General features: G+C 42.6%; 1 protein-coding gene across 2 annotated transcripts in view; it reads left to right on the forward strand.

Moving 5' to 3' along the window:
* Positions 1–13,268, forward strand: part of PRKCZ (protein kinase C zeta) — a 943,345-nt gene that overhangs the window by 719,648 nt on the left and 210,429 nt on the right. For both annotated transcript variants that reach the window (XM_086921534.1, XM_086921535.1), the window contains one exon: positions 12,098–12,229. In XM_086921534.1, coding sequence (XP_086777660.1) covers positions 12,098–12,229 — 132 coding nt within the window. The remainder of the gene's footprint in view (positions 1–12,097; positions 12,230–13,268) is intronic.

The raw sequence follows: 13,268 nt of genomic DNA on the forward strand, positions 1-13,268 counted from the left end.
CCTTATGTACACAGTCAAGTATTAGGGAAAGACAGAAAGTTTTTAATTGACACAGGGGCAAGCCGAACAACAATAAGTCATGACGAGGTCCCAGGGGCACCCCTCTCAGGCTCACAGAATGTTTCCCTTGGTTTTTCAGGCAAGCCTATTATTAATGAAGTATCGCAACCACTCCCCCTTGCAGTTGGTCCATTGACACGTACTACAGATTTACTGCTCACTAAATCATGTCCAGAAAACTTGTTAGGTATCAAGACTCTGAAAGCTCTAGGAGCTGTTATTTGCTGTTCTCCGGAAGGAGTACGGTTGTTTCTACGTGACTTTAAGGGTCACTATGTGTTGAGAGATATTGATCCCCGATTACAGAATGTACCTGCACATTTATGGGCGCAAGGCCCCACTGATGTAGGTTGTATGCACATTACACCGTATCGAGTCACACTCAAACCAGGTGTTGTTTTACCACGAATTCGGCAATACAAGTTACCCCCCGATGCTGTAGTGGCTTTACTGAAAATCATTGAAGAGCTCATTGCACAAGGAGTGGTTGTAGAAACCAACTCGAATTTATGTAATTCTCCTATCATTCCAATTCTTAAACGTACAGATCCCAATGCACCACCAGTTTACCGATTAGTTATTGACTTGCGCGAATTGAATAAATGTATTGTACCGCAGTACCCTGTGGTCCCAGATATCTCATCTCTATTGACAGCTATTGATTCTGAAGCAGCGTTCTTTACTGTTATTGATCTTAAGAACGCCTTCTTTAGTGTCCCAATTGATCCGGAAAGCCAATACCTTTTCGGATTCTGTTTAAATGGACGAAGCTTCAAATTTGCACGCGCACCTCAAGGATTCACAGAAAGCCCCAGCATCTATAGCCAAGCACTGAAAAGACAACTCGACAGTATACACATGCCTGAAAACACTGCCCTGCTACAGTATGTCGATGATCTGCTGATCACCGCCCGAAGCGAACCTGAATGTGAACTAGCGTCACTGACGGTTTTACATTTCCTGGCTGACAAGGGGCACAAGGTATCCCCTTCGAAGCTGCAATTCTGTGTTCAGCAAGTTGTTTACTTAGGCCACTTGCTGTCCAAATGGGGGAGGCAGCTAACGCCCGATCACATCCAGTTAATTGCAGGTATGTTACCACCCAGGACACAAAAGGAGGTGCGGGCTTTTATAGGCCTCACTTCTTACTGCAGACAATGGATCCCTCAGTATGCTTTTCTAGCAAAACCACTCATTCAGTTAACAACTCAGGAGGCAGCGTCTTCGACTGTCCTCCCTTGGACTCAGGAACATACACAAGCTTTTGACGACTTAAAGAAAGCCTTATGTCAAGCACCAGTTTTAGCAACACCATGCTACAGTAAGCCTTTTACACTTTTTGTCACAGAACGTGAAGGTACTGCATTGTCGGTACTCACGCAGGGTCAAGCAGGTTCACACAAACTGTGTGCTTACTTCTCTAGTACATTGGATCCAGTAGCCCAGGCTCTGCCTGCGTGCTTGAAATCAGTTGCAGCAACAGCTCTAGCAATCAGACAAAGTGATTCAATAGTGTTAGGACATCCATTGACAGTACAAGTTCCACATTCCGTGGAAGTTCTTTTAAATCGAACACAGACTCAACACTTGACTATAGCAAGATTGACAGGTTATGAATTGACATTATTTCAGCCACACATAGAAATTAGACGTTGTAATACATTGAATCCTGCTACACTTTTGCCATTAGCTGAAACAGACCCATTGGCACATGATTGCATTGAAGTCATTACTATCACGACGAAACCCAGACAAGACTTGACAGACACTCCATTACCAGATCCAGACCTGACACTTTACGTGGATGGTTCATGCATGAGAACAAGTACAGGAGAATTAGTGGCCGCCTACGCAGTCACAACAGAAACTGAAGTCATAGAAACAAATTGTATTGACATCTTGTCAGCACAAGCAGCAGAGCTCATCGCTCTGACACAAGCCTGTATTCAAGCCAAGAACAAGAGAGTTAACATATACACAGATTCCCGTTATGCATTCGGAGTTGTTCACGACTTCGGTGTCCTCTGGCGAGAGAGAGGTTTTTTGACTTCTCACGGTGCCAAAATTCAACACGGTCCCCTCATTCAAACTCTATTAGATAAAATACATCTGCCTACAGCGATATCCATCATGAAGTGCAAGGCACATACAAAAGTTACAGATACTATTTCCCAGGGTAATGACCTGGCAGATCGAACCGCAAAACATACCGCTCAGAATCAGATTCACACCACTGACCTGACAAAGACAATAGTCGCGACACCGACACATTGCATGACAGTTAAGGATCCCGCCCTAGATGTAATTGACATACAGACACATGCTACACCAGATGAAATTAAGAAATGGATTGAACTAGGAGGGACCCAGACAGATCAAGGATGGATGACGAAGGGAAAATCCACATGGTTTCTCCCCGACTCTATGGTTCAAGTTATCATTAATACCATACACAGTCCAGCACATTTAGGAGAAAAAGCCATGTTAGACAGTATTCAACATCTCTGGTTCAATAAACACTTACGAGCAGCAGCCAAACAGAAAGTGCGTACTTGCATGATTTGTTGTCAGTTCAACCCAGGTAAAGGCGTTCCCGTAGAGCAAGGTGGTTTTCATCCTCCCGATCACCCTTTTGAAGTCCTCCAGATGGATTATATTCAGATGGAACGTTGTCGAGGTTTTAAATATGTCCTCGTAGTTGTATGTGCACTTTCCCGTTGGACAGAAGCATATCCAGTCCCAGATTACACTGCTCCGACCACTGCCAAGCAGCTGGTTCGTGAATTCTTCCCTCGATATGGTTTGCCCCGTGTTGTATACTCAGACAACGGTCAGCCATTCTCGTCCGAGCTTATGAAGCAGGTATCACTCCTGCTAGGCTACCAGTGGAAATTCCACTGTGTCCGACATCCTGAAGCAGCAGGTCTCGTAGAGAGACACAATCAGACCCTGAAAACTCGTCTTGCAAAAATCTGTAAGGAGAAGGGTGTCGACTGGATCGTAGCTTTGCCGGTCGCCCTTTTTTATATGAGAATGGTCGCACATTCCAGAACAGGGCTATCCCCGTATGAGGTGGTCTTTGGTAGACCACCGAATATGTGGGGGACGCCTCTGCCAAGAAAAATTACTGATGTCGATTGTAATATGTTGACAGATTACCTTGCCTCCTTGATGTCTGCACTACAGTCATGTCGTTCACAGGTCGCTGCAGCCTTTCCCGACAACACCGAGGTGAAACCGCATGACGTTGTTCCAGGAGACATTGTGCTTGTAAGAAATTTCGACAGGAAAAGTCCGCTGGAGCCCAGGTGGCAGGCGCCGAAGTTGGTACTTCTCACCACGAGGACTGCAATCAAGTTTGAGGGCCGCAAAGGGTGGCTGCACTCAAGTCACGTGAAGAAATTTCGTGCATTGCCAGAGACTGACTCACCCTCCCCCTCTAAGGACTGTCCAGATTCTAGTGACTCTAAACTTCCCCTGATAGAGAAAACTCCACAGCAGGAGTATGAAGAAAAATTGAGGTCTAGCAAGTCAGACAGTTTAATTGTTTAAGTCCTCCCCTAGGTGAATCGGTTAGACGTGTTTTCTGACATGTATCCCCTAGACCCCCAACAGAGAGAGAGCTAGACAGAAACAGCTCAAGAAACGTGAATATTGCAAATCTCTTCGCAGCCACTGTATTGTGACTTTATTGATTATGTTTTTTCTGAGCCTTATGATTATTGCTGCAAGTGTGCTTCTACACATATACTACCCTATATTCAAGCGTGCAAATTCTCCCTTCAACGTCACTGCCGAGCATTCTTTTAGTGAACTGCCCCCACACGAACTTTCTTACAGACTTGCGCTGCGCAACAATACATTCATTAGTATGTTACATCATTCCCATCAGACCAGCAATGCTACAAATTGTTGGATATGTGGCCGACTCCCTCCCTATCAGAAATACAAAGGAGTTCTGCCTCTTTTTCCGTACCCGTTCACACATAATGGGTCCTGTGGTGCATGGTTTAGTTTAATAAACTCTCTAGATTCCGATTCCGTAGTCTACCAGGGTAACTGGGTATGGGGAAACCTGAACGTCGTTCTGCATAAAGTCTGTTTCCCTGACAAGGAGGGTCTCCCCAAAAGGACAGGAACTGATCTAGAAAATGAAGTATATGGATTAGGTAACTTTACACTTAACCTCATGATTCTCAGTGTTGAATCCGAAACAGAACCAGTCTTGCCCGCCATGTCCGTACTTCCAGTCAAAGGTGAATTATGTGTCAGGAAAAATGGTTCAGTACACCTGGGTCATAGTAGATGTACTACTGTGATCGAATTCAGTGATAAGGGCAAGTCTACCTTTAAAGCTTCACGTCATTCCTACTTCATTTGTGGTCATACCGCATATATACGCTTACCTCTAGATTGGGATGGCACCTGTTACATTGCATTCCTTCTGCCACCTGTTTTCCTAGCCCCTCCTGATTATCATAGAAATACTCATCTAGTACACAATAGACCACAGAGAGATCTCCCAATTGTCGACTATACTGAAACGGCATGGGAACAATATACAGATTTCAATAAAGGTTTCTTTCCCTACCTAGGTGCTGTCTTTAATAGTAAACTGATACGAAAATTAACTAGAACCCTTGAAGCTGTAGTGAATGAAACTACTTCCGCTCTGGGCAACTTAACAGAGGAGCAGTCTGCTATGCGGATTGTTGTTCTTCAAAATCGTCTCGTCCTTGACGTCATCCTGGCCGATAGGGGCGGAGCCTGTAAGGTCATCGGGTCGAGCTGCTGTGTTTTCATTCCAGAAAACGCGCCATCAGTATATAGAGCCATAACTCGCCTTCATAAGATTGCAAGTCTGATACATCAGAATCCAGGCACCTGGACTTGGTCCGGGTGGTTCTGGACAACGTTGTCAGCCTGGGGATGGAAAGTCCTATCCTTCCTAGGTATTGGCCTTCTCATAGTATTCAGTTGTTGCCTATGTCTGCAATGTGGGCCAGCGATTTGCGGCTTGTACGCCACATCATGTATTCCTCATTCAAGTCCTCATTCAAAACGCCATAAGAAGAAAGAAGAGCAAATGATGTTACATGAACAGATTGATAGATTAATGAGGATTGATATATCATGAAGGGTCCGTAGGGGACAAGGAGGGAATGAGGTAATATGAATTTTTATGGTCAATTGTGTCCCCTATCGTAGACCCCAACGGCTCCATGTACCTGCTTCTAGTACATGTAAGTTCCCTCCACAACCAGCTATGAAGACGCAAATACATTTGCGTCCAACGTTAATATGTCCTCTTTCTGATCCACCATGAATGGGTCCGATATTCAGTTCCTAAGTGTGCCTTGCCAACGTCTTTACATGGTGCACTTTCATGTTTTCCTGGCCCTGGCGAGTTGGGCCTTGTTTTCTGCCATTCAAGCTTTCTCCTGCCTTCTGCCTCTGGAAGCTACAGCCTGAACCTGCATCTGTATCCATGACCTTTCACTCACTCCCTGCGCGGCTAGCGGTGCCTGGCTCAGCCTGCCGGCCTGCCAAGACCGTATTCAGCCTTCAAGTTATCTGCTCCGCTCCTCGAAAATCACATTCCTGTCTAGCAGTTTAGGTAAACATCCTTCCCAGCTGCAGAGCAAAGGGCCCGGCCTTTCTGTCTCCATGCAAGTAATTCATAGCTTCCGTTACCATGGTAGGCCCATGGCCCCTTGCTTTACACGTAGACACGCAGTTGCATATACACGCATTAACAGTCAGTATAGAATAGCCTCTACCCAAGAGACCTTTCCTTCTAGATAATACAGTTCCTCAAACACAAGATATTAGATATGATTTGGGATTAGGTTGTTCTGACACTCCAGACTTCTGTCTCCACATGTAGGGCTAAATGTCAAGTCCCCTTCACCCTCCAGTTCCACGTCAATCACACGTCATGCTGCTGCGCGCGCATCCCTGCCACATGTTCTTGCTGACTCTGCAGGATCCTTCTAGGGATCCACCCACTTATGACACCTCTATGTGACGTTACTTGCACACACCTCCGTGTACGCCCTGGTGCACGCCTCCTGTTACGTATTTCTGCTCTTATCTCGTTTCTCTCAGCTGTTACGCCTTCTGCATTCAATATTACTGTATGAAATGACTATATATACGATTGCTTGTTAATAAATCATTGTACATGTCCATTGCAATTCCCACCCTGAACCCTCGTGGCGATGGGTCATGCTACCATTGGTTCGAACCAATTCCTTTTTAAGGAATAAAACCCCCTTTTAAACCTCAGATACCACGGATTCTGCCTCTTCATTTTGACTGAGTTATTGTTATTGAACTTTACCACATAAATTCCGTATAGGTAATTAAAATTTACCACAGAAGTGGATGGGTATTCCGATATGGAGTGGTTTCAGTGGTACCATGAGTCCAGTTTCCATATCTCACAACCACTTCTGCTTTCCCCAAATGTCAGCTAGAGGAGAAAGTGGAGTAAAATCCTTTGACCAGGAACTCCTTGCATAGAATTGGCAAAATCATTTGAATGGCCATTTTATCAATAGTTCCTGTCCTTCTAGACTAGGAACTCCTTGCATAGATTTGGCAAAATCATTTGAACGGCCATTTTATAAATAGTTCCTGTCCTTCTAGACTATCAGCCTAGGCACTTAGGGACATATGTATCATCCGTTTTTTTGTCGCAAACACTGCGATTCGCAAAAAAGCAGCGTTTGCGACTAAAAATTCGTAAAATGCGATGTATGATTAAAATCGCATCGCAAAACTAAGGAATCACAAAATTTGCGATTCCTTCATTTTGCGTCAGCATATAAGGAATCGCAAATTGCGATTCCTTAAATGCTATGTATGAAGCACCCAAGATGTACGATTTCACATTAAGAAATCGCAAATTACCACCAACTTGAAGTTGGTGGTATTTTGCCATTTCTTTCACAAATGCACTTTTTGGCATTTGTAAAGGTGCCATGTGGCGCACATACATGCCCTTAGGGCATGTATGTGTGCCATACGCACACATGTGTTCATTTCAGGGGTGCATCAGGGTGTCCTTATGACACCCTTGCACCCTTGAAATTATTCTCAATTTGCGATTTTCAAATTGCGAATCGCAAATTGAGAATTACTTCACATTCATTCCGATTTTTTTTTTTTTTTTTTTTACATACATCCCTTTTAGCGATTCTCAAATAGCGATTTCTAAAAAATCGCTATTTGAGAATCGCAATTGAGGGTGTTGATACATATGGCCCTAAATCTTTCAGACACAGGGTCACTGAATATCTTAACTGGTACCATCCTTTATCACTTGGTCCCTCCTCTGCAGCCCACGTCAATGAGAGGCAAGCCTCCAGTTCACATCCTCAGGGTGAAGTGGAAGATGGTAGTTTGCGCTGTCCTTTTCAACAGACCTTCCCCTATTCTACCATATAATGTACTTGCACCACTAAAGGGTGTAGCAGAGGGAGTTGGGGACAACTTCCAGCCTTATTTGCTGCTACCATGCTGCTTTATGTGCATTTTCTGCCGGGCATTATGTTGGGTTTGCGAAGCCACTGTCACCTGGGTCTCTGTCAGCTTCAATCCACTCTCCACAAGGAAAAGCCCTCACTTAGAAAGTCTAGCAAAAGTTTATACACCCGTAACCTCAACATCCACAATCAGAGGCTTGGGTATGCTCACCTCATTTTACAGCTAATTTGGGGAATGGTGTGGTGCAGGTCAGAAAGCCGTATCAGAGCAGAGGTCCTCACAAAACCCCATTGCACAGGTGTGTCCAGAATCAACTGTGTCATTTGTAGATTCCAGGACTGCCCTCCCTCAGCCCAACTTGGGGCAGGACACACACTGGGGATCACCAGGTGATTTGTAAACTCTAAATTAAGTGGCCCAGTTGCAGGCCTTCTGCCAGCATCCCCATGGAGGAAGGTTAAAAGAATTTGTCTTAATTTGGTTCAGCATCAAGTGCTGAAGTGTCACCCAGCCTTGAATGATCACAAGAATCTTACCTAAATGTTAAATGTAATTTTAATACAACTGAGCATAGCCATAATATTTGTGATAAGAAATAGCAGAGTTATTGAGGATATCTTCAGGAGGTTTGCCAAAGAGGTTAGTTAAACTGGCTGTTTAAAATTGGATCCTTATGGTAATCCCACTATCTTTGCTCTGTCTAATCTTAAACTAAAACTAACCAAGGCATCTAAGTAATTGTTTGTGAAAAAACTATCAAAAATTCCACTAGAGCAGAGGAAAAGAGACTCAAACGTATTCTCACGCACAGTATCCGGAGTATCTGTTCTCCCTCTTTTAAATGTGACCAAGTAGAAGGCACAAAAGAAGAACATTCTCCTCCCTGTTAGTGTTCATTCTGGAAGTGGAGCATCCAAAATATATATTTCACAGTAAAAGCATGTACATTTGTTGTTAAGGATTATAATCATAGTCTTTGGGAAAGCAGATATCTTTTTAGGAAGATCAGAAGAATATTCTCAAGGAAGAAAAGACAAACATTGGTGCAGCTGCACAGTATGTATGGAAGACTGCGAAATGGATACTAATATAGAACACCCAAGAAGAGAGGAAGCAATAGTAGACATTTAGGTCCAAATTAAGGAAGAGGACACATTAGTGGTCATTGCCTTACAGTGAAAATATTTAGAAACTTTTTCTGGTAGGCTGCCAGGCTTATGTGGAAATCCTTTACGTTGTACTTGTTTGGAAAAACTGGAATGTAGTTATATTGGCGCTTAGTGCATTTATGGAGCCTCTGGTACATCTAGTAATGCTCCTTATTGCTGCTTAACTCCACTTCCATTATCTTGTATATGGTGTTTTTTCTTCCCTTGAGCACTATGTTGAATGCCCTCCTCCTTTCTTGTAAGAATATTTTTCGAGCATTCTGTGTCACGTTTTTTAACATTAATAACTATATAATAGTTTTCTTTCCCTTATGCTTTAGTATTATTTTATTCTCATTTCCATCGTACTAGGTAATGCATTACATTTTTTTTCAACGCTCTAAAAAGTAAGAGTGGACAGAGTTGCACAGAGGTTTTGGCCTTTAACACTTTAATTTTGTATGTACTATTTGAGAAATTAACTTGGAGGGCACGGAAGCATAAGATCGTCAAATTTTTTATTAAATTGACGGTACACTACATGAAAGGTGAAGCCGTACAGCTCTGTCATTTGAAGTTCTTTTAACATTTCACCACAATCATCGCAGAATGGGATTCTCCCTTGTTTGTAAGAGTAACTGATTGCGATTTGGCTCTTTGATGTGTTGGTTACAGCTCATTGTTCAGTAATTAGGAGACTGCCTCATTAAGTGCAGTAGCAGCAAGCCCATAGCCTGCCATTCTGTGCTGACATAAGGAAGGTCAGAGTTGAAATTTCAAGTCTTCCAGTGGATATGGGCTCTCAATAAACTGCATATATGTTGCACTGCTGCTGAACTTGAAATTAGTGCTTCAAAGACCAGGGTCCCACATCATTCCGTAGTGGGTCTGAAAAATGAGCAGTACAGTACTAACTTCCCAATGTAATTTTTATTCTGAATCTGAATTATGACGTTTTCTTCATGGTGGTATGTTCCACTCTTTTTATGATTATAACAGTTCAATAAAAGTATTTTACTTGCTTTCCAGAAATAATCGAATGCAACGTTAAAAAAAACCAAAATGACTAAATCAACAATTACTCTAGTTTTAATGAAGGCGCAATCATTATAATACTGTTCTTTAAAATTGTTTTTATTGTTAGAACAAAATATAATACCACTAAGGTGAGTGCGTTATGTTGCACTTTTTTGCGTTTTTGTGTCATACTAATTACTTTGAGGGCTCTTAAATACAGAGCCACATGCGTCGGAATTCCACATCATCAGATGGGAAAACTACATGTCTGCATTAAAGCCATACCTTTTAGGAAGTAAGCTGTGTAGCATACCTGCCTCGTTGCTTGGGTGTCGTGTATAGCTCTTCTGGGCTCCTTCCTTTGGGCCTATTGGTGTTTTTGGACAGAGACAGATTTCTCATTTCTGAGACACTGCTTTTCATTCTCAGCATGGCTGACAAAACTCCCGAAATGGTTAAAATCTCTGTTTAGACTATACAAAACAAGTGCTTTTGTTGCAAACTCATTACTGAAGATCCTGCAATTGGCAATCTACACTGCACTCCAAGCTCGTCATGCAGCCCCTACAACCGCCCAGCCCTCACCTCTGCATTTAATACCTCTACAACCTCCAACTCATGTCCACATACTCCCTCCACCTAACAACTGCCATATCATTTCAGAGGCAGAACCTCAGTGTCCATCTCAATGTTGTGTTTCTAGAAGGCCAGGAGGAGAGGCAGTCACCCACATGGATATTGGTGAGATACATGCCCCTACTTCACATAGTTGTGTTGAAACTTGGGCGTCATTCACCCAACTTGTGCAAAAGAAAATTCGCTTGAACAAAACATTTTAGAGCAGACTCACATTACATCCATGATTTTTTTCTCAGAAACCAGCTGGTATACAGTCCACATAACTTCTTTGGGGGTCTAAAGGATACGGCACCCAGTGATTCAATACAATATTTCCATAACCATAGAATCCCTGCCAGCCCTACCCAGAGACCTAGAGGGCACACTCAGCAGAGACTAAGGAAACTCCTTCCTGCAAGCTTTACAGGACTGATCACTTTAAGAATTTTTCCAGAAATGCGACGGGCCAAACCAAGCCTAGCTCTCCATGGAACTCAACACAGGATGAGTGATCTTTGTACTGGCAAAACTGACGAAGAGGGAGGCCTTTGCTTATGTCTGTCCTCCCATTTCCCTAATGTCCAAACTGATTTCCAAAATAGAAAGGAAAATACAAATCATTTGTCGAAGTCCTAAATTATGTTAGGGTTCCATCATCCTACCATTGGCTACAGATAGTGTGTATAGAATTACCCTGCATTGTTGGGACAGGTATGACCCCATTCTTGTCGCTGAAGGCATGGTTCCTAAGTACATTGATTCTCGCAACCTTGCATCTCAAAGGTTTGCTGCCAGATCATTCTAGGTGTCAGAGTGACGTTCACATGGTGAAGTGTGCTGAAATGTTGAGATATTTTTGCTAGTGTTACAAGAGTAAAGACTTGCAGTCGATTAAATCTCACCTGCACGTTATATGTTGTATTTGGATGACACTGTTGTGAATAAGTGCATTTTGTGGTTATGTCTCACTACATTACATAGTCTGGTTCACACCACTTTACTCCAATTGCACTATTAAACACTTAGCTCATGGAAGGCTTATCCCGTACTGGCTCCTGTAGTGACCAAGCAGTTGCCTTCTGGGAGCCAAAGAAAGATCTGTCAATGTATGGGTTGTCTCTTAAAATCGATTCATTCAGCTGCTATCAGGTATGTAACTTGCAAGCCAGCATTCTTTATACTCATCTTGTTAGCAAGAGGGGTCACGGTTATTCAAGGTTTCATTACATTATTCAAGGACAGTGTAGTACTGCAAACCAACTGCAGATTCATCCCTAAAACCACTATGTTGGCGGGATGGAACATTGCCACTATTGCAACGGATTTTCCTCTCCACAAACATATAAATGTAGCCCTCTGTTCTTAATTACAATCTATGTTCTCCAAGAACGTAGATTGCCCTTAAAACCACCCAATCTCGCATTCCTCCATTCTCATGCCTCATTAGGGAATTTACAAATTGCCTTCTTGTTATTCAGCTTATGACATGATCTCTGTTATTGTTCATTCCTTAAACTCCCGAGCTTCACCTGTCTTGTTACACGAATGCAACCTGTTGTTTTTCTGTACCATAGAATAGTGTATAGTTGTATTAGATGCTCAGTCAACTAAACATAGTAAGATACGTGTTTTGTGGTAAGGAAATTACTTGAATGAATGTGCGTCCAGCATCTATTATTATGTATTCATGTGTTGTAGTCATTCCATCCAAAAGCCATTCCATTTGTTCAGGTTGTGACAGGATTGTTTTATTTCTTTGACAGAGAGCATACTGTGGCCAGTGCAGCGAAAGGATATGGGGCCTTGGAAGGCAGGGCTACAAGTGTATCACCTGCAAACTCCTGGTCCATAAACGTTGTCACATACTTGTTCCACTGACCTGCAAAAGGCCTATGGTAAGTTATTTATGGAAGGAAGTTCTTGATTCATCTGTATCACTCCTTTTAAGTCTTCTTTTCATAAAATATGTATTGTGCAATGTATTGCATGAGCATTGCCTTCACATATTTTTAAATGCAGTATCCACAGTCCACCATTATCAATGGCTGATTGCTAGAAATACGTTTTTTGGTGCATAAGCACAGCGAAGGAGCATGGAAGGTTTCCTCAGAGGCTGGATGACCGTGCTTAAAGATTGAGTGGCCTTGAGATGTTCATGGGCTATTCAGCTTATACTATACTGAGGGTCAAAGAGGTTTACCCATCCATGCCACAATTTCCCTAGGATAAGTGCTGCAATGGCAGATGAAACATTTCAGTAACCTATATCACTGCTAAATGTAAGTCATGGAGAGCACAGACGCCATTCAATTAGGTTTTAACTTCTAATACTACCTTGAGAAGTTTTAATACCGATTGTGGTGCTTGGAGAGGTTGTTGACCTTGTAAGTGTTGACAAATCCTCATGGGACTCCTTCACCTGTTAATTTTCTGTGGTCCTTTTTGATTCTCTCACTTGCTGAAATGTAGAGTTTCATGAAGAGCATGGTGCGGGCCCTGCTTTAAGAAGAATTTCTGGTTGATTTAGCTGGGGTTTTCTTTTCTCCTGAAACCTACTGTCTGGCTGTACCAGGAGATTTCTACATTCCTGTTTTACCCATTAACATGCTCACTTTTGGTTAGTAGGTCACAAACCACCCACAGACTCCGTTTGAGGGTTAGACCTTTGCTTAGATTTCAGGGATACATGGAAATGGGCATAGTTTAGATGCCTACAATGTGGTGCAACTATTGATTACCGTAAAGTGGATCATAAAAAAATGTCCTCTGAACATAAGGCATCCCAGGAATGGTATTACAACATGACAATGTGACCCTACCACTCGCTTCTTCCGTTTTAGTTTTAGCAATAATGCATTTAAAACTTGTGTGAAATGAGTACTAAATAATGATTGTTCATTCATAATGTTATGATGTGGAGAAGTGTGGCTCAGG

The sequence above is a fragment of the Lissotriton vulgaris genome, chromosome 5, assembly GCF_964263255.1.
Source record: "Lissotriton vulgaris chromosome 5, aLisVul1.2, whole genome shotgun sequence".
Taxonomy (NCBI): Eukaryota; Metazoa; Chordata; class Amphibia; order Caudata; family Salamandridae; genus Lissotriton; species Lissotriton vulgaris.